This window comes from Scyliorhinus canicula, chromosome 8, assembly GCF_902713615.1.
Source record: "Scyliorhinus canicula chromosome 8, sScyCan1.1, whole genome shotgun sequence".
Classification (NCBI taxonomy): Eukaryota; Metazoa; Chordata; class Chondrichthyes; order Carcharhiniformes; family Scyliorhinidae; genus Scyliorhinus; species Scyliorhinus canicula.
The window spans coordinates 167,700,333-167,722,597 of record NC_052153.1 but is presented as its reverse complement, the minus strand read 5'-3'; the positions used below and the strand labels follow the sequence as shown (position 1 = coordinate 167,722,597).

The following is a 22,265-nucleotide window of genomic DNA, read 5'->3' as shown; positions in this document are numbered from 1 at the left end:
CGTTTGGTGAATTAAACTAAATTTTTTCATTGAGATCATCGAGAGGTGATGAGGGCAATAGTTGATTTAGTGCAAATCAAATGTTATTTAATAAAGAATCACATCTGAGGCTTGCCAGCAGAATTAAAACCTATGTGATAAAAGGGGGCAATAGCAGGATAGATGCAAAGATGGCTAAGGGATAGGAAACAGAGAATTATGGTGAATGGCTATTTTTCAGTCGATTTGAGGTATACTGTCAAGTTCCCCTTGGAATCACTGCTGTTTTTGATCAACATTAATGATTTTAACTGAGGGATACAGGCCACAATCTCAAAATCTGATACAAACTTGGAAGTGTATTATACAGTAAAGAAGATTGTTATGGACTTTAAGTAGATATTGACAGCACGGTAGCACAAGTGGATAGCACTGGGCTTCACAGCTTCAGGATCCCAGGTTCGATTCCCGCTGGGTCACTGTCTATGAGGAGTTGGCACGTTCTCCCCGTGAGTGTGTGGGTTTCCTCTGGGTGCTCTGGTTTCCTCCCACAGTCCAAAGACATGTAGGTTAGGTGGATTGGCCATGCTAAACTTACCTTAGTGTCCAAAAAGGTTAGGAGGGGTTATTGGGTTACGGGGATACGGTGGAAGTGAGGGCTTAATGTGGGTCGGTACAGACTCGATGGGCCGAATGGCCTCTTTCTGCACTGCATGTTCTATGTTCTATATTGACAGGCAGGTAGATTGGGCAGTCATACAGCAGACACCATTCAACACAGAAGAATCAGGAGAATAAGGAAAGACAATGGGTTGGATTCTCCTATGCCCGCGCCGATATCGTAATGACCGATGACTCCGACGGTTTGATGCTGGTCAGCCATTTTCTGCCCTCTCAGAAATGGCATAATCGCGCGCACCTTTGCAACACCGTTGCCTCATCATCGGCAGGCCCTTCCGCGATACTCCGCCCTCGATGGACCGCATTCGCGACCGTGTGGTCTCAGCGGTCGGGAACCCGGCGTGGAGGTTGTGACCTGTGTCCAGTGATGCCATATTCAGCCGGGATCCATGTCGCTGGCCAGGGGCTTCCGCGAGGGCTGGGGGGAGAGGTGGGGGATGGCCGGGGGGTGTGCTGTGGGATCACGGATGGCAGGTCGGCTCCCCGCACAGCCGGCGCCATGTTATATGTCATGACTGCTGCAGGTCAGCAGCCGTGCGCATGTGCAGTCAGGGTCCCAGCAATTCTTGGCGCGGGACCCGGGAGTTTCACCCGGCGCCGCTGCTAGCCCCTCAATGGTCCCGAAATTGGTGAGGGGTCGGCGCCGATTTTCTGGTCGTAAAACACCCGCGAATTCCCCGTTCAAGCTGGCACTCAGGCACTGAAATGGAGAATCCAGTCCAATATATGCTACATGGATAAAAAGAGCGACTTACATTTCTATGGCACCTTTCTCAACCACTGGATATCTCAAAGTGCTTTAAAATGAATTAAGCACCTTTTGGAATGGAGTCACTTTTGTAATATAGAAAATGCGGCAGCCAATTAGCACGCAGCAAATGCCCACAAACAGGACTGTGATAACGAATAGATAATCTGTTTTTCAAAATAGGAAATAGGAGCAGAAGGCCATTCGACCCTTCAAGCTTGCTATTCCTTCAACTAGAACATGGTGGATTTTCTACCTCAACACAATTTTTAAACACTATCCACATTTCCCTTAATATTTTTAAAATCTAGCAATCTATCAAACTCTGCCTTGAACATACTCAATGACTAAACTTCCACAGCCCCCTGGGGTGGAGAATTCCAAAGATTCGTCACCCTCAGTGAGGTAATTCCTCCTCACCTCAGTCCTAAATGGCCTACCCCTTATTCTGAGACTGTTTCCCCCGGTTCTAGACCCTCCAGGTGTGTGAAGCATCCTTTCTGCATCTACTCGGTTGACCAATGTAAGAATTCTGTATGATTCAATGGGATCATCATAGCATCATAGATTTTACAGTGCAGAAGGAGGCCATTCAGCCCATCGGGTCTGCACCGGCCCTCTGAAGAGCACCCTACTCAAGCCCACACCTCCACCCTATCCCAGTAATCCCACCCAAACTTTTTGGACACCAAGGGCAATTTAGCATACAGCTTGCACTCTTCTGAATTCTCGAGAATACAGGCCCAGTCTCCTCAATCTTTCCTCAGTGGACAATCCCACCATCCCAGGGATCAATCTGGTGAACCTTTGTTCCTATCCCTCTCTGGCAAATAAATCCTTCCTTAGTCAAGGAGACCAAAACTGTACGCAACACACCAGGTATGGTCTCATCAAGGCTCTATACAATTGCAACAAGACTTCTTTGCTCCTATACTCAAAACGTCTTGCAATAATAATACTCACTTATTGTCACAAGTAGGCTTCAATGAAGTTACTGTGAAAAGTCCCTAGTCGCCACATTCCGGCGCCTGTTCGGGGAGGCCGGTATGGGAATTGAACCCACGCTGCTGGCCTTGTTCTGCATTACGAACCAGCTGTTTAGCCCACTGTGCGAATAAAGGCCAACATTCCATTTGCTTTCCTCATTGCTTGTTGGACCTGTATGGTAGCTTACAGTGAACCATGAACAAGGACATCCAGAAGTCTCTTTGGCCATCAACATTTCCCAATCTCTCACTATTTAAGAAATACTCTGTGTTTCTGCTTTCCTACCAAGATGGATAACTTCACATTTTTCCACATTCCCTTCCATCTGTCATGTTTTTTCTCACTCACATAGCCTGTGTAAATTCCCATGAAGCCTCTTTGCCTTCTCCTCACAACTTGCATTCCCACCTAGTTTTGTGTCATCAGCAAACCTGGAAATATTACATTTGGTCCCTACATCCAAATTATTGAAATAGTTTGTGAACAGCTAGGGCCCAAGCACTTGTTGTACCCCATTAGTCAGAGCCTGCCAACCGGAAAATTACCCATTTATTCCTACTCTCTGTTTTCTGCCCATTAACTAATTCTCAGGCCATGCCAGTATATTACCCCAGGTCCCATTTACACAGCTTCTGACAATTCCTCATCAGTCACTATAATAAACACAAGCAGCAAGCAGTGGCTACACATTCAATGCAGACAAATGGCCCAAGGTAATTTGAAGGAAACAAGATCAAGCCAATGATGGACAGATTAGGGTGAAGTGAAAATGAAAAACTTTAAGGAGGGTGTGAAAATTAGGGATTTGGTAAGGTGACACCGCTTAACAGCGAGTTCCCGAGCATCGGAACAAAATCCTGGAAGCATGGTCACCAATGGTGAGGATAAGAGTGGAAGGTAGATTCTCTGAAGGCTGGAGCAGTGGAATGATACATTGGAAAGGGAGCAGTAATGGGAATGTAGGTTCTGGAGATAGGGACAACAGGACAGACAACTACTGGCACATTCCCTCATCCTAGCGCTCGAAAGAACAGGACTGGAACCTGTGCACTCTCTGTGTCACCAGGCTAGCTTTACTTTTGCAATAGTAAAAATGGGTCCCTGCTGCAGCTTCAGACTCAAAATATCGTCTGATATAAGACCATGAGATACAGGAGCAGAATTAGGCCACTCGGCCCATCAAGTCTGCTCCGCCATTCGATCATGGCTGATATGCTCCTCATCCCCATTCTCTTGCCTTCTCCCCATAACCCCATGTCCCCTTATCAAGAAATCCTCATACTAATCAAGAAGCCCCCTTATTAATCAAGAACTCCAGATTTGTGCTTGAGGTGCTGCTACCTACAGGGCTACAGACCAAGAGCTGGAAGATAGAATGAGACAGAATAATTCTTTCTTAGAACACAAGAACTAGGAGCAGGAGTAGACAATTTAGCCTCTCGAGCTGAATCCACCATTCAATACGATAATGACTGATCTCATCATGGCCTCAACTCCATCGTCCTGCCTGTTCTCAAGGGAGTTTGTAAAAATATTAAATTGTGCAGTACTTTCTGAATATACTGGAGCGTTTACCTTGTTCAGCCATTTCAAACCAAGAATTTTATTTGAATTTATTTGTTCTTCTAGCCATGGACGCATACGCATTCTCTCCACTGGCATTGCCCCTAAAATAAAACAGAAAGCAGAAGTGGTTTTCAGTATTAAACAATGTTAAAGTTACCTTCTGCAATACATTAACCTCTTTCATGAAAGGGGAAATCAAAGAGATTTACCAAGGATTTTCCTTCCTCTTTGCCCTGCAAAATCCAGATCCTAACCAAGTTTATAAATACATTTTCATCCTTTTCTTCCCTTTCCAAAAGTTAATATGGTTTTATTTACATGACAGAATGGTTAGATTCATTTCAGAAGGCCCATTTTCTGGCCATTATCCACAAGGAGATAATCAAACCAAAAGAACCCAACTTACCAAATGACCCCAACAAAAGAAAAACAATGGGCAAGATTTCTCTTTTTATAACTTTGATTTTAATAACCAAACCAAAGTTTACAAAAATAAAACAGGAATTTACACAAAATTCCCAATCATTAAATAGCAAATACAACAGAGATAGATCTCATGGATTTATTAGGCTGGCCACTCAGTATATACAGCACCAACTGGGGAGGCCTCCACTTCCTCATCAAAATTTGTTTTTTGATATGATAACGTCCAGGGACCTTCTCAACCTCTGCTTCAGAACACGCTGTCTGAGAGGAGCATTTCAAAACACAGTCTGCCTGTTATGCCTCAACCAAGGAAGATCTGACAATTCACCACCGTCCCCATCCAGGTCCTTGAAACGGCTTCAGCCAACTAAACATCTGACTTGTCGTTCGCAACAAATCATTGTGTTTAGCCCCGGTGATCCTGGGACCTAGTCGCAACACAATCCGGGAATATTCGGACAATTCTTCCCGTAAAAACTCAGTTGCCTCAGCCGGCTCTCCTGAAACCACTGGAGACTTCAATACCTTATTCCCAGCCAAGTCATTTCCTAGCAAAAAAAAAAATCCAGATCTTCCATGGACAAAAAGACATCTTCCATAGACAAACTGGGAACAACAACAGTAGCAGGATCAAAGAACAAAGAAAAGTACAGCACAGGAACAGGCCCTTCGGTCCTCCAAGCCTGTGCCGACCATGCTGCCCGTCCAAACTAAAATCTTCTACACTTCCGGGGTCCGTGTCCCTCTATTCCCATCCAATTCATGTATTTGTCAAGATGCCCCTTAAACGTCACTATCGTCCCTGCTTCCACCACCTCCTCTGGCAGCGAGTTCCAGGCACCCACTATCCTCTGTGTAAAAAATTTGCCTCGTACATCTCCTCTAAACCTTACCCCTCGCACCTTAAACCTATGCCCCCTAGTAACTAAGCCACTTTTTAATCGACCTGATTCAGAGGAATGGACAAATAATTCCCATCAATAACCTGAATCAACAGCTTTGCATTCAGCGAAAAGCCAGGAGTTAAATCCAGGTCACCTGCCAAAATCAGGGTCTGTGTTGGCTCTGTATCTGTAAGATTAGCAATTCTTTTTTCACTGTTTCTGCCTGGACTGCTCTATAACTTCCAGGTAGGGGTGACCCATGGAGGGGAGCATCTGATGGGGGTGCGGGCGGGGGGGGGGGGGGGGGGGAGAGTCTCTGATATGGGGGTGCTCTGATCGGGCAGGGGTCCCTGATATGTGGATCTGATGGGGGTCTGATGGGGAGCTGGGGTGGAGTGGGCAACACGGTAGCACAAGTGGGTAGCACTGTGGCTTCACAGCGCCAGGGTCCCAGGTTCGATTCGCTGCTGGGTCACTGTCTGTGCAGAGTCTGCACGTTCTCCCCGTGTCTGCGTGGGTTTCCTCCGGGTGCTCCGGTTTCCTCCCACAGTCCAAAGACGTGCAGGTTAGGTGGATTGGCCATGATAAATTGCCCTTAGTGACCAAAAAGGTTAGATGGGGTTGCGGGATAGGGTGGAAGTGAGGACGTAAGTGGTTCGGTGCAGACTCGATAGGCCGAATGGCCTCATTCTGCACTGTATGTTCTATGTTCTATGTGTTGTGAGAAGAGGGGGACCTCCAATAGGCTTTGGGGGCAACTACCTTAAATACCTACCCCCTTGGCCCACCACATCAGTGCAATGCTGGCAAATATTTGCACCGCACAAATCCATGCCACGTGAATCCAATCCCAAAGGGCCAGAGCATCATGGATCTGGGATCTGGCTGTTAATAGGATGCAAAAGGGTTCAAACAACCCATTTGCATCCTCCCAGCTACAAGGGTTATGAAGCGCAATGCCGTGCCGCCAGCTGGGGACGAGAGCAGGGGAATGCAATTGCCGCCCTTTTTTGTCTGACACGAGATTCTCCGCTGCATCAGGAACTCCGCTACCGGTGGCGCCTGGCAGCGGAGAATCCCCTCACCACCTCGCCAATTTCTATGGAGATTTTCAAACTGGGGCCTTTTACAGATATGCTTACGAGTCAATTCAGAATCATTGCCAGGACTGTAGCTTCCTTTATTTTACGAACAATATGTTCTTCCAGGTGGGGCCTTATTCCCACCAATTGTGACTTATTCCATCACAATCACTTCCCGAAGGCTCTCAAGGTTTTATTCCGCCTTCACTCTGCACAACCTGTCAAAGACTATTTCCTTCTCTCGAGAATATTCCACATACTTCTGACCCTGTTTCCTTTCCGGAATTCTGAATTTCTGTCCGTCGGCCCCTGATAACCAACTCATGGGGATTGAAAACAGCAGTCTTTACTTGGTCATAGTCATCGGGTGCTCTTTTGAAAGAGATGAGTACACATGCAAAGCTTTCCCTACAAAAACACTCTGTAGGAGCCTAGTCCAAAATGGTTTCGGCCAATTCAGATTCGTGGCAACTTTCTCAATGGCACAAAGTACAGTTTTACTCCCCGCTCCTAAAATTTAGGCACCAAACAAACATTGTTCACCAAATCAAAACTATGAGGAGTTTGCTCTAGGTCACCCTCACCTGTCACTGCCAATTCACATTGTGTATTGTTATGATCCCCATGGAGACCAGTGACCTAAAAGAATCAAACTTACCAAACGATTCCAACAGAAGAAACAAGAGATCACCTTTTCTAACTTTTACTTTAACAGTCAAACCAAGATCAACATAAACATGAATTAACAGGCAATTTCAATGGAAACTATAAATGACACTATAAAAGGTCTATACAACAAAGGTACATTTCACAGACTTACTGGCAGTCTCATTAGCACGCAGGTCACTACATACGGCCACAAAGTTCTTCACAGGTGTGCTATCCTCAGGTGGAATTCCATTCTTCTTCCCCCCCCCCCCCCCCAAAGGATTTGGAGTTGCCTCCGACAGAAAATTTACTCCATCCGAGGTCCATGTGCTCATCAGCAAAAGGGTGTACTTCTGTGGAACCCGCTTAACTCAGCTCACAACAGTTTGGATGGTGTAGATTCTCCTGTGTTAGTTCCATACAGGGCAGCACAGTAGCACAAGTGGATAGCACAGTAGCTTCACAACGCCAGGGTCCCAGATTCGATTCTCCGCTGGGTCACTGCGCGGAGTCTGCACGTTCTCCCCATGTCTGCATGGGTTTCCTCCGGGTGCTCCGGTTTCCTCCCACAGTCCAAAGACGTGCAGGTTAGGTGGATCGGCCAGGATAAATTGCCCTTAGTGACCAAAAAGGTTAGGAGGGGTTATTGGGTTAGGGAGATGGGGTGGAAGTGAGGGCTTAAGTGGGTCGGTGCAGACTCGATGGGCCAAATGGCCTCCTTCTGCACTGTATGTTCTATTTTATTTAACTACTCAATAATATCTCTATACTTTGTATGGTCAGCTCTGCCAAATAACTGAAGCAGCAGCAGTAACATGATACACTTTCCCTGCTGCTGAACCCCATCAGCCAGTTTTATTCTTTTTAAACTGTCTAACAAGCACAGGTCCTTACAGGCTCCCGGCTGAAGTCTGATCTCTGAGAGCTCGGAGGGACTTTCCCGATCAGCAATCATTCCCTTACCAATATTTGATCTTCCTCGGGCATAATCACAGCTCCTTTCCTTCAAGGATTTAGCCACGATTCGCATCAGACAGTAGCTCCCCCTCAACCTGAGTTCCAAAGGAACATCTTCAACAAAGCAATGCCCTTCTCCGGAACCTCCTCATTCTTGTTCATGAATTCTAAATAGCATAGAGCCACCAATGCTATATGTTCCCAAATCCTGTGCACTGTATGGCAGGTCTGGTCAATCAGTTCCTTTAAAATAACAAATAGCGACAGCAACCTTATTTTTTTCCGTATCTCAATTTTCAGGTGGAGCATTTGTATTCAGCTTGTTTAATTATGTTAGAACCTCTTCTCCTCAGCCTGCATTGCACTGCGCTGCTGGGCAATCTGAGCCTGAATGTCTTTGCCTGAAGATTCAGTTTCAGTTTCTATACAAACGGGAGCTGTAATTGTGAGGGGAATGTAACGAACCATCCGAAAATCCATTGACTTTCAGCACGGCCTGAAGATCCTGGCCATGAGCGGGGCTGGAAAGTCCCACGCTTGATGTTTCAGTTTCTGTTTCCCCAGACACCTAAGTTTCCGTTTACCATCCAGTTAAGGTCAAGACTCAAAAAATACAAGCTTTGAAATCAGGATTAGTGCACCCGTCAGAACATTTAAGAGATCATTTGTTCAGACAACAGTTCACATACTCTCCCACTGAGCATCCAAACTGTGAACAAAGAACAAAGAACAACACAGCACAGGAACAGGCCCTTCGGCCCTCCAAGCCTGGACTGCTATTGATACCAACCTTTGCCAAAACCCTCAGCACTTCCTTGTGCCTTATCCCTCTGTAGCCATCCTATCCATGTGTTTGTCAAGATGCTTTCGAACGGCGTTAATGTAGTTGCTTCCACAATCTCCTCTGGCAACGCGTTCCAGACACTCACCACCCTCTGTGTGAAAAAACCTGCTTCGCACATCTCCTCTAAACTGTGCCCCATGGACCTTAAACCTATGCCCCCTGGTGACTGACCGCTCCCCCTTGGGAAAGAGTGCCTGTCCATCCACTCTATCCATGCCCCTCATAATATTGAAGACCTCTATCAGGTCACCCCTCAACCTCCGTCTTTCTAATGAAAACAGTCTGAGTCTATTCAGCCTCTCCACATAGCTAACACCCTCTAGACCAGGCACAGCGACAGTGACGGAACGGTGATATATTTGCAAGTTAGGATGGTGGGTCACTTGGGGAGGAACTTTCAGGTGGTGGTGTTCCCATTGCTGCCCTTGTCATCATAGATGGTAGTGATCATGAGTTTGGAAGGCGCTGGAATCCCTGCAGTGCATCTTGTAGGTGTTATACACGACTGCCGAGATCATCATAGAACATAGAACATAGAACAGTACAGCACAGAACAGGCCCTTCGGTCCTCAATGTTGTGCCGAGCCATGATCACCCTATACCCGTAACCCAACAACCCCCCCCCCCCCCTTAACCTTACTTTTTTATTAGGACACTACGGGCAATTTAGCATGGCCAATCCACCTAACCCGCACATCTTTGGACTGTGGGAGGAAACCGGAGCACCCGGAGGAAACCCACGCACACAGGGGGAGGACGTGCAGACTCCACACAGACAGTGACCCAGCCGGGAATCGAACCTGGGACCCTGGAGCTGTGAAGCATTTTTGCTAACCACCATGCTACCCTGCTGCCCGGCAGAGGCAGCAGTGACAGAGGGAGTGAATGCTTGTGGATTGGTGGCTATTGGATTGTGGATTGGTGGCTATTCAGCAGGCTGCTTTGTCCTGGATGGTATTGAGCTGCTTGAGTGTTTTTGGAGTTGCACGCATCCAGGAAAGGGGAGTATTATGGGCAGCATGGTAGCATAGTGGGTAGCACTGTTGCTTCACAACTCCAGGGTCCCAGGTTCAATTCCCGGCTTGGGTCACTGTCTGTGAGGAGTCTGCACGTTCTCCCTGTGTCTGCATGGTTTTCCTCTAGGTGCTCTGGTTTCATCCCACAAGTCCCGAATGACACTATAGTGTCATTTATAGTTTCCATTGAAATTGCCTGTTAATTCATGTTTATGTTGATCTTGGTTTGACTGTTAAAGTAAAAGTTAGAAAAGGTGATCTCTTGTTTCTTCTGTTGGGTTAGGTGAATTGGACATTCTGAATTCTCCCTCTGTGTACCGAACAGGCGCCGGAATGTGGCGACAAGGGGCTTTTCACAGTAACTTCATTGCAGTGTTAATGTAAGCCTGCTTCTGACAATAAAGATTAATATTATTATTGTTCCATCGCGCTCCTGATTTGTGCCTTGTAGATAGTGGACAGTCTTTGAGGACTCAGAGGGTGACTTACTTGCTGCAGGATTCCGAGACTCTGATTTGCTCTAGTAATCATTTATGTGGCTGATTCAGTTGAGTTTCTGGTCAATGGTAACCCCCATAGGTTGACGCCGGAGTTTTTCCCGCAGCTTCAGTCGGCACTGAAGGGCCGGCACGGGTTCGCGCATGCGCGGACTGGGCGAGTATTTCCGCTCATGCGCGGGGGTTCTCTTCTCCGTGCTGGCCCCCGGGCAATATGCTGGAGCCCTACAGGGCCCTGTGCGGAGGAAAGAAGGCCCCACGGAACCAGCCTGCCTGCCAGGCCACCGTGGGGACCTCCCCGGGGTCGGATCCCCCGCCCCACACACCCCCACCCCAGGACGGCCCCTGCACACATTCCTGCCAGGTTCTGTGTGTGATGTGAGTAATCCACGCCGGCGGGACTGGGCAAAACGTGTCGACCACTCGGCCCATCGGGGCCCGGAGGATCGTTGGTGGGGCCGCTGTCAATGGCCCCTGACCGGCATGGCGGGAATCCTGCCGGCGCCCGATAAACGGCACCGGAGAACAGGGAAGCCGGCGTCGGGGTGGGATTAGCACCTCCCCCCGGAGATTCTCCGACCCGGTGCAGGGCCGGGGAATCACAGCTACAATGTTTTGACCTTAACCACTTTCTGTGGTAGCAAATTCCACAGGCTCACCACTCTCTGGGTGAAGGAATTTCTCCTCAATGGACAATGATTAGATTCTCTCTTTTTGGAGATGGCCATTGCTTGGTGCTTGTGTGGCACAACTATTACTTACCACTTGTCAGTCCAAGCATGGATATTATCCAGGTCTTGCTGCATTTGGACAGGACTGCTTCCGTGTCTGAGAAGTCGTGAATAGTGCCAAACATTGTACAGTTATCAGCGAACATCGTCACTCCCGACCTTATAATGGAAGGAAGGCCATTGATGAAGTAGCTGAAGATGGTTGGGCAAGGTGACAAAATCTGCAAAATTATTGACGGGTGGTTACACTGCGCAATAATGACAGTTTCGTATTTTGGGATCATAAATCAAGCTGATAATGAACTCGCTTTTAATCTAATTTAATCTTCATTAGTGTCACAAGCAGGCTTACATTAACACTGCAATGAAGGTACTGTGAAAATCCCCTAGTCACCACACTCCGGTGCCTGTTCGGGTACCCTGAGAGAGAATTCAGAATGTCTAATTCACCTGACAAGCACGTCTTTCGGGATTTGTGAGAGGAAACCGGAGCACCCGGAGGAAACCCACACCGACACGGGGAGAATTTGCAGACTCCACATAGACAGTAACCCAAGCCGGGAATCAAACCTGGGACCCTGGTGCTGTGAAGCAACAATGCTAACCACTGTGCTACCGCGCCGCTTTTTTACCATTTCTGTTCTGTGAAATGTTAACTCTACGACAATAATTTGCATTCAGAAGCACTTTTTACGTAGCAAAACAGCGCCTGGAACTTCTCAGGAGCATAATCAAACAGAATTGAGCACTGCGCCACATACTGAAATATTAAACTGGGCGACCATAAGCTTGGTCAAAGAGGTAAGTTATAAGGAGCATCTTAAATGAGGAGAGAGAGAAGTATATAGGCAGAGAAGTATAATGGGCAGCACGGTAGCACTGTGGATAGCACAACTGCTGCACAGCTCCAGGGTCCCAGGTTCGATTCCCGGCTTGGGTCACTGTCTGTGCAGAGTCTGCACATCCTCCCCGTGTGTGCGTGGGTTTCCTCCGGGTGCTCCAGTTTCCTCCCACAGTCCAAAGATGTGCAGGTTAGGTGGATTGGCCATGATAAATTGCCCTTAGTGTCCAAAATTGCTGCTGCCGGCCTATTTCCCTACCGTTCCGCCAGGAAGTCCAGGAAAGGCTGCCACCGCCTGAAGAACCCTTGCACCGATCCTCTCAGGGCGAATTTCACCCTCTCCAACTTGATGAACCCCGCCATGTCATTGATCCAGGCCTCCGTGCTTGGGGGCCTCGCATCCTTCCACTGAAGCAAAATCCTCCGTCGGGCTACTAGGGACGCAAAGGCTAGAACACCGGCCTCTTTCTCCTCCTGCACTCCCGGCTCCACTGCTACCCCAAATATTGCGAGTCCCCAGCCCGGCTCAACCCTGGATCCTACCACCCTCGACACCGTGCTTGCTACCCCCTTCCAAAGGTCCCCCAAAGCTGGGCATCCCCAGAACATATGGGCATGGTTCGCTGGGCTCCCCGAGAACCTAGCACACCTGCCTTCGCCCCCAAAGAACCTGCTCATCCTCGTCCCGGTCATATGAGCCCTATGTAGCACCTTAAACTGTATGACGCTAAGCCTCGCACAAGAAGAGGAATTCACCCGTTCCAGGGCATCCGCCCACGTCCCCTCCTCAATCTCCTCACCCAGCTCCTCTTCCCATTTACCCTTCAGCTCCTCCACCGAGGCCTCATCTACCTCCTGCATTACGTGGTACACGTCCGAAATCCTCCCTCCTCTAACCCACACCCCCGAGAGCACCCTGTCCCATACCCCACGTGGGGGCAACAGAGGGAACCCCTCCACCTGCCGCTTGGCAAACGCCCTCACCTGCATGTACCTAAACATGTTCCCCGGGGGAGCCCAAACTTCCCCTCTAACTCACCCAGGCTCGCGAACCTCCGGTCCACAAACAGGTCCCTCAACCTCCTAATACCTACCCTGTGCCAGCCCAGAAACCCGCCATCGATGCTCCCTGGAACAAACCGGTGGTTCCCCCGTATCGGGGACTCCATCGAGCCCCCCACCTCCCCCCTATGCCGTTTCCATTGCCCCCAAATTTTGAGGTTAGCCGCCACCACCGGGCTCGTGGTATACCTCGTTGGAGGGAGCGGCAACGGCGCCGTTACCAGCGCCTCAAGGCACGTGTCCACACAGGACACCATCTCCATCCTCTTCCATGCTGCCCCTTCCCCGTCCATTACCCACTTACGCGCCATCGCTGCGTTGGCAGCCCAATAGTACCCACAGAGGTTGGGCAGCGCCAGCCCTCCCCCTATCCCTGCCCCGTTCCAAAAACACCCTTCTCACCCTCGGGGTCCTGTGCGCCCATACAAATCCCTTAATACTCCTGTTGACCCTCCTAAAAAAGGCCTTCGGGATAAGGATGGGGAGGCACTGGAACAGGAACAAAAACCTCGGGAGCACCGTCATCTTAACGGACTACACCCTACCCGCCAGCGACAGCGGTAACATATCCCACCTTTTAAACTCCTCCTCCATTTGCTCCACCAGCCTTGTGAGGTTAAGCTTGTGCAGGGCCCCCCCAGCTCCTAGCCATCTGGTCTCCCAGGTACCTAAAGCTCCTCCCTGCCTGCTTCAGTGGGAGCCTACCAATCCCCTCCCTCCTGATCCCCCGGGTGCACAACGAACAGCTCGCTCTTACCCAGGTTGGGCTTATACCCAGAAAAGCCCCCAAATTCGCTGAGAATCCTCATCACCTCCGGCAATCCCCCCACCGGGTCCGCCACATACAGCAACAGGTCGTCCGCATAAAGCGACACTCGATGCTCCTCCCCACCCCGCACCATGCCCCTCCAGTTCCCCGACTCCCTCAACGCCATGGCCAGGGGCTCAATTGCCAACGCAAAGAGCAAGGGGGACGGGGACACCCCTGTCTCGTCCCCCGGTGCAGCCGAAAGTACTCCGACCTCCTCCTATTCGTGGCTACACTCGCCATCGGGGCCTCATAAAGCAGCCTCACCCAACGGACAAACCCCTCCCCAAACTCAAACCTTTCCAACACCTCCCACAGATACCCCCACTCAACCCTATCAAAGGCCTTCACCGCGTCTAAAGCCACCACTATCTCCGCCTCCCCTTGCACAGCCGGCATCATAATGACATTCAGAAGCCTTCGTATGTTGGTATTCAACTGCCTTCCCTTTACAAACCCCGTCTGGTCCTCGTTATTTGACCCCCGGCACACAATCCTCTATCCTTGTAGCTAAGATCTTCGGCAACAGCTTGGCGTCTACATTTAGCAGCGAGATCGGTCTATATGACCCACACTGCAGGGGGTCCTTGTCACGCTTAAGGATCAAGGAAATCAGCACCCGTGATATAGTTGGGGGCAAAGCCCCCCCACTCCCTTGCCACGTTAAAGGTCCGAACCAACAGGGGGCCCAACAGGTCTGCATACATTTTATAAAATTCGGCCGGAAACCCATCTGGCCCCGGTGCCTTCCCCGACTGCATGCTGCCAATCCCAGTGACCAGCTCCTCCAGCTCAATCGGCGCCCCCAGTCCCTCCACCTGCCCCGCCTCCACCTTCAGAAATCGCAGCTTTTCCAAGAAGCGCCCCATTCCCCCCACCCCCCTCCACCGGGGGTTCAGACCGGAACAATTCCCCATAAAAGTCCCTAAAGACCCCATTAACGTCTACCCCCCCTCCGCACACCTTCCCATCTCTATCCTTCACTCCCCCAATCTCCCTGGCCGCGTCTCGCTTTCGGAGCTGGTGTGCCAGCATCCTACTCGCGTTCTCCCCGTATTCATACACCGCTCCCTGTGCTTTCCTCCACTGAGCTTCCGCCTTTCTGGTGGTCAGTAGATCGAACCTGGCCTGATGGCTATGCCGCTCCTCCGGAGCCTCCGCATATCTCCTGTCTACCCCCACCAATCTCTCCCTCTCTCTCTGCTCTCCCCTCTCCCTATGGGTTCGGATGGAAATCAACTCCCCTCTAATCACCGCCTTCAATGCCTCCCAGACCGTCCCCACTCGGACCTCCCCGTTATCGTTGGCCTCAAGGTACCTCTTGATACACTCCCGAACCCTCCCGGCCACCTCCTCGTCTGCCAGCAGCCCCACCTCCAAGCGCCAGAGCGGGCGCTGGTCCCTCTCCTCCCCCAGCCCGAGGTCCACCCAGTGCGGGGCATGATCCGAAATGGCTATGGCAAAGTATTCGGCATCCTCCACCCTCGAAACCAGCCCCCTGCTCAGGACAAAAAAAACGATCCTGGAATAGGCCTTATGCATGTGGGAGAAAAACGAGTACTCCCTGGCCCTTGGCCTCGCAAACCTCCAGGGATCCACCCCCCCATCTGATCCATAAACGCCCTCAACACCTTAGCCGCCGCCGGCCTCCTACCCGTCCGGGACCTGGATCGATCCAATGGGGGATCCAGCACCGTGTTGAAGTCCCCCCCCATGATCAGGCCCCCCGCCTCCAGATCTGGAATGCGGCCCAACATGCGCCGCATAAACCCCGCATCGTCCCAGTTCGGGGCGTAGACATTCACCAGCACCACCTGCTCACCCTGCAGCTTACCACTCACCATCACATACCTCCCACCACTGTCAGCCACCAACTTTGACGCCTCAAACGACACCCTCTTTCCCACCAGGATCGCCAACCCCCGATTCTTCGCATCCAGCCCTGAATGAAATGCTTGGCCCACCCATCCTTTCCTCAGTCGAACCTGGTCCGCCACCTTCAGGTGCGTCTCCTGGAGCATGGCCACATCCGCCTTCAACCCCTTCAAGTGCGTAAACACCCGGGCCCGCTTGACCGGTCCGTTCAGCCCCCTCACATTCCAAGTTATCAGCCAGATCAGAGGGTTCCCTGCCCCCCTCCCCTGCCGACTAGCCATAACCCATCCCCTGCCCACCACTGGCCAGCGCCCCTCACTCGGCCTGTTCCCCACGGCGGCAATTCCCCCCCCCCCCCCCAGCACCCCCTGCATACTCCAGCTCCTTCCTGGCCATTCCAGCAGCAACCCGGTACCCCCCCCCCCCCACCAAGCTAGGACCCCTCCTCGCCTCGCCCCCCCCCCCCTCCATAGCACTCCCGTGAACCGGCTAACTTCTGTTGACCCCGGCGACTCCCGCCACACCTCCGACCCCTCCCAACATACCCCTCGTCCTCCTCCCTCCTCCTCCGTGCCCATCAGCAGGCCCTCCTCCCCCCACCCCCGCTCTTGCGCGAGAAAATAAAAGCAAGCAAAGGCCCGCGCTTCTCAGCCTCGCCCCCGCCCCCATCACCCCGCAGAGCGGGAAACAAGAGGAAAGCCCGCGCTTTCACCCTGCCCAACCCCGCCTCCTCTAGGGCAGCTCCCATTGCCAGTCCCCACCACCAGCTCCCCACACTCCCAGTTTACCTCCCTGCCTGAACCCGTCCACCAGACCCATACAAAAAGACATCGCCCCACCCACCCTGAAGCCAACACACATCCAGCATGAAACAGAGAACCCCCCCCCCCCCAAAAAAAATAGACACAGTTACATTTACATACAAAACCCCCATCCCTGACTACTCAGTTTGAGTCCAATTTCTCGGCCTGCACAAAGGCCCACGCCTCCTCCAGGGACTCGAAATAATGGTGACGGTCCTTGTAGGTGACCCACAGACGCGCCGGCTGCAACATGCCAAACTTCACACTCTGTCTGTGGAGCACCGCCTTCGTCCGGTTGTACCCAGCCCTCCGCTTAGCCACCTCTGCACTCCAGTCCTGGTAGATCCGCACCACCGTGTTCTCCCACTTGCTGCTCCGCTCCTTCTTGGCCCACCAAAGCACGCACTCCCGATCAACGAACCGGTGGAACCGCACCAGCACCGCCCGCGGTGGCTCATTCGGCTTGGGCCTCCTGGCCAGTATTCTGTGGGCCCCCTCCAGCTCCAGGGGCCCCTGGAAGGACCCAGCTCCCATCAGCGAGTTCAGCAAAACAACCACATAGGCCGCCAGGTCCGACCCCTCCAGCCCCTCCGTGAGGCCCAGGATCTGTAAATTGTTCCGCCGCGACCGGTTCTCCATCTCCTCGAACCGCTCCTGCCACACCTTATGGAGCGCCTTGTGCATCTCCACCTTCCCCGCGAGGGCCACGGCCTCATCCTCTCTTTCGGAGGTTTGCTGCTGCAGCCCCCGGATTGCGGCCCCCTGGGCTGTCTGAGTCTCCAGCAGCTTACCGGTGGTAGCCTTCAGCGACTCCAGCAGCTCCACCTTAAGCTCCCGAAAGCAGCGCTGAAGAGTCTCCTGCTGCTCCTGCGCCCACTGCCTCCACTCCTCGAGGGCTCCGCCGGCCGCCATTTTGTTTTCCTTCCCCCGCTTTTCCAGAGGCGCTGCCACCGCTTTTCTGCTCGCCCCACTCCTGGTCCGGACAATAGAACCCTGTCGATCTACTGCTGACCCCTTCCCACGTCAGGAATCGTCGATCAAGCACCGTTGGGGTCCCTAAAAAGAGCCCAAAAGTCCATTTCTAGCGGGAGCTGCTGAACGTGCAGCTTAGCTCCGCATCGCCACCACCGGAAATCAACGGACGCACTCTTTTCCCTCCGCCGCCCCGCAAGATCAAGCCGCCACGTCTTGCGGGGCGGCTGAGGGAAAAGACGGCAACTGCGCATGCGCGGGTTGGCGTTGTCCAAACTGCGTAAGGCAGCCACGTCAGCCGGCGTGACGCACGGGGCCGCGCTCCTAGCCCCGCCCGGCGGGGAGAATCGGCCCTGGAAGTGGGCGTGAGTGCTGCCGTGGGTCACGGCCTGTCCCACAGCAGCCTTTACGATTCTCCGCATTTGCGGAGAATCTCGCCCATATCTATGGTATAGGTGAAGAGGTTTAGTGGAGGAAATACAGAGTGTAGGACCTTGGCGCAGCCACCAATGAAGGAGCAATGGAAATGGAAGGATGGGTCATCGGCCAGAATGGGAGAAAGAAAGGGCTGAAGGAGGTGGTAGAAGATGGAACAGACAAGATCAAGGAAAGATTCAAGTATGGAGATCCCTTTAAATCCAAATTGAAACTAAGAGAGAATTCGGGAAAGAGATGCGATTGGATTATTGATTGTGAGGCCAATAGACTTCTGAGAAGTTTGTTTTTTCTTTTTTAATAAATTTAGAGTATCCAATTCATTTTTTCCAATTAAGGGGCAATTTAGCATGGCCAATCCACCTACCCTGCAGATCTTTTGGGTTGGGGGTGCAAAACCCACGCAAACACGGGGACAATGTGCAAACTCCACACGGACAATGACCCAGAGTCGGGATCGAACCTGGGACCTCGGCGCCGTGAGGCAACTGTGCTAACCACTTGCGCCACCGTGCTGCCCAACTTCTGAGAAGTTAATCTCTGGCTCAGGTTACCACGAGGATGAAAGCTCACGAAAAATCATTAATTAAAGCTAATTGGGTTTTGAATACAGCTGGTAAGAGCACTCCAGAAAACAAAGAGAGACAGACAGGGATCTCTTGGGGAAGAACCACAGAGAGTTGTCGGAGAATAGGATAGGGACCAAAAAACAGCAGACTGTGGGAGCCAGGCAGCGTTGGTTGGGGAGGATGTGCCTTTTGGAGGCCTGTGGAAATTGGGTGCAGTGAGGCTGCAGTCTCAATGGGCTTTGGGTCTATCTTCTGTATAAGCAAAGGAACCAAATCTCATTCTGGGAAACGCAGAGAGCTGTGGGATTCAGTAACTGAGCTTAATGCCACTTTTACTGAGGGGGAAAGTGCTTGCCATCGTGTGTGACGCACCTTTGGTCCAATTACTATTTAAAGTGATATTTACCTTTATTGGAAGTATTGAATGTTACAGTAAACGTTTTGCTAAGTGAAATCTTGTCCATCGGTTTTCTTCCATTGGGTCGCTTGGGAAAATCATCTCTTTTGAAAAGGTTATTGGTCTCTACAGGGTTAGTAACACAAGACACTGACAGACTAAAAGTCAAATGCCAATCAGTAAGCAGAAAGGTGATGGGTTGCTCGGACTTTGTGAGAGTTTGGACAACAGTATTTTACATTAACTCATGTTTACAATGCACAAGGTGACCAGAAGAGCATTGCTATGGGGGGAAAAACAATTTAAACTTGCACCTGGGAGCCCCTCGAGGGGACTCGGGGATGAAGCAGTTCCTCGATGGACTGGACATGTCGGTTGTGGGGGAAGACAAGAGATGGGGGCTGGAAGGACCATTAGAACTGGGAGAAGTCATGGAGAGTATCAACTCCATGCAGGCGGGGAAGGCACCGGGATCAGTGGATTCCTGGCGGACCTTTACAGACAATTCGCAACAGCATTGGCCCTGCACCTGCGGGAGATGTTCACAGACTTGCCAATTAGACGCACCCTGCTACCGACGCTGGCACAAGCCTCAATATTGCTGATAGCCAAAAAAGACAAAAACCCGACGGAATGCGGGTCCTACAGGCCCATCTCACTGCTCAACGTAGACACAAAGGCCCTGGCAAAGCGGGAGAGCTGCGTGCCAGAGGTAGTAGCAGAGGACCAGATGGGCTTTGTCAAGGGCAGGCAGCTAACATCAAACATCAGGCGCTTGCTGAACATGATCATGACCCCACCCAGCGAGAGAACACCATGAACTGCTCATCTCCCTGGACACAGAAAAGGCCTTTGACAGAGTCGATGTGGATTTTTAGATTTAGATTTATTGTCACATGTACCGACGTACAGTGAAAAGTATTGTTCAGCATACAGTCCAGGCAGATCATTCCATACATGAAAAACACACACAATGTAAACACATAGACACAGGCATCGGGTGAGCATATGGACTGCAGTCCTACTCAGTAGAGAAGATGCGTGGAGAGATCAGTTCAGTCCATAAGAGGGTCATTCAGGAGTCTGGCAACAGTGGGGAAGAAGTTGTTTTTGAATCTGTTAGTGCGTGTTCTCAGACTTTTATAAGATCATAAGAATTAAGAGCAGGAGTAGGCCATCTGGCCCCTGGAGCCTGCTCCGCCACCCACCAGGGGCTGGTTTAGCTCACCAGGCTAAATCGCTGGCTTTTAAAGCAGACCAAGCAGGCCAGCAGTACGGTTCGTTCCCGTACCAGCCTCCCAGGACAGGCGCCGGAATGTGGCGACTAGGGGCTTTTCACAGTAACTTCATTGAAGCCTACTCGTGACAATAAGCAATTTTCATTTTCATTTTTCATTTTCAATGAGATCATGGCTGATCTTTTATGGACTCAGCTCCACTTTCCGGCCCGAACACCATAACCCTTAATCCCTTTATTCTTCAAAAAACATTTATTTCTTCAAAATACCTTTATCTTAAAAACATTTAATGAAGGAGCCTCAACTGCTTCACTGGGCAAGGAATTCCATAGATTCACAACCCTTTGAGTGAAGAAGTTCCTCCTAAACTCAGTCCTAAATCTACTTTGCCTTATTTTGAGGCTATGCCCCCTAGTTCTGCTTTCACCCACCAGTGGAAACAACCTGCCTGCATCTATCCTATCTATTCCCTTCATAATTTTATATGTTTATATAAGATCCCCCCTCATCCTTCTAAATTCCAACGAGTACAGTCCCTGTCTACTCAACCTCTCCTCGTAATCCAACCCCTTCAGGTCTGGGATTAACCTAGTGAATCTCCTCTGCACACCCTCCATCGCCAGTACGTCCTTTCTCAGGTAAGGAGACCAAAACAGAACACAAAACTCCATGTGTGGCCTCACTAACACCGTATACAATTGCAGCATAACCTCCCTCGTCTTAAACTCCAACCCTCTAGCAATGAAGGACAAAATTCCATTTGCCTTCTTAATCACCTGTTGCACCTGTAAACCAACTTTTTGCGACTCATGCACGAGCACACCCAGTTCTCTCTGCACAGCAGCATGTTTTAATATTTTGCCATTTAAATAATAATCCCTTTTGCTGTTATTCCTACCAAAATAGATAACCTCACATTTGTCAACATTGTATGACAAACCTGTCATAGCCTCATTTCTATCAGTCACTGGCATGTTATTTGTGCCTTCCACTGTGAAGACCGACCCAAAAAACCTGTTCAGTTCCTCAGCCATTTCCTCATCTCCCATTATTAAATTTCCCTTCTCATCCTCTAAAGGACCAATATTTACCTTAGCCACTATTTTTTTGTTTTATATATTTGTAGAAACTTTTACTATCTGTTTTTATATTCTGAGCAAGTTTACTCTCATAATCTATCTTACTCTTCTTTATAGCTTTTTTAATAGCTTTTTGTTGCCCCCTAAAGATTTCCCAGTCATCCAGTTTCCCACTAATCTTTGCCACTTTGTATGCTTTTTCCTTCAATTTGATACTCTCCCTTATTTCCTTAGATATCCACAGTCGATTTTCCCTCTTTCTACGGTCCTTCCTTTTTGTTTTGTATCTCCTGCCTGATAGAAGAGGTTGGAAGAGAGAATAACCCAGCTGGGAGGGGTCTTTGATTATGCTGCCTGCTTTCCCAAAGCAGCGGGAGGTGCAGACAGAGTTAATGGATGGGAGGCAGGTTCGCGTGATGGACTGGACGGTGTGGAAGTACCTCATCAAGGTACTGGAATGGTTTGGGTTTGGACCAGGATTCACGTCCTGGGTGAAACTACTGTTCTGTGCTCCCATGGCAAGCTTACAGACAGACACCACCAGCTCTGAATACTTCCAGCTGCACAGAGGCACGAGGCAGTGATGGCGGCTGTTGTTTACTCTGGAAATCGAGCCACTGGTGATCGCCCTCAGAACACCAAAGGGGTGGAGAGGTATCCAAAGTTTCATTCTATTCGGGTGATCTGCTCCTCTACATCTCGAATCCACGGGTCAGCATGGAAGGGATAATGAAGCTCCTAAAGGAGTTCGAAGCCTTTCCGAATTACAAACTTAACCTGAGCAAAAGTGAGATCTTCCTTGTGAACCCACAGGGGGAGAGAGAGACAGAGTTGGAGGGACTGCTGTTCAAACAGGCCCAGACCAAATTCCGATACCTGGGGATCCATCCTGGGGTGGTAGACAATGTTGGCCGAGTGGCGTGAGTATGTCATGTGATTCCTTTTTAAAAAATAAATTTAGTGTAGCCAATTATTTTTCTTTTCCAATTAAGGGGCAATTTAACGTGGCCAATCCACCTAACCAGCACATCTTTGGGTTGTGGGGGTGAAATCCACGCAGACATGGGGAGAATATGCAAACTCCACATGGACAGTGACCCAGGGCTGGGATTTGAACCCAGATCCTCAGCGCCACAGTCC

At 50.5% G+C, this 22,265-nt stretch overlaps 1 protein-coding gene across 1 annotated transcript in view; it reads right to left on the bottom strand.

Moving 5' to 3' along the window:
* The window catches only part of irf2 (interferon regulatory factor 2), a 104,028-nt gene that overhangs the window by 46,781 nt on the left and 34,982 nt on the right, over positions 1–22,265 (bottom strand). The window contains 1 exon segment of the mRNA XM_038805685.1: positions 3,971–4,062. Within this exon segment, the coding sequence (XP_038661613.1) occupies positions 3,971–4,057 (87 nt within the window). The 5' untranslated portion in view covers positions 4,058–4,062.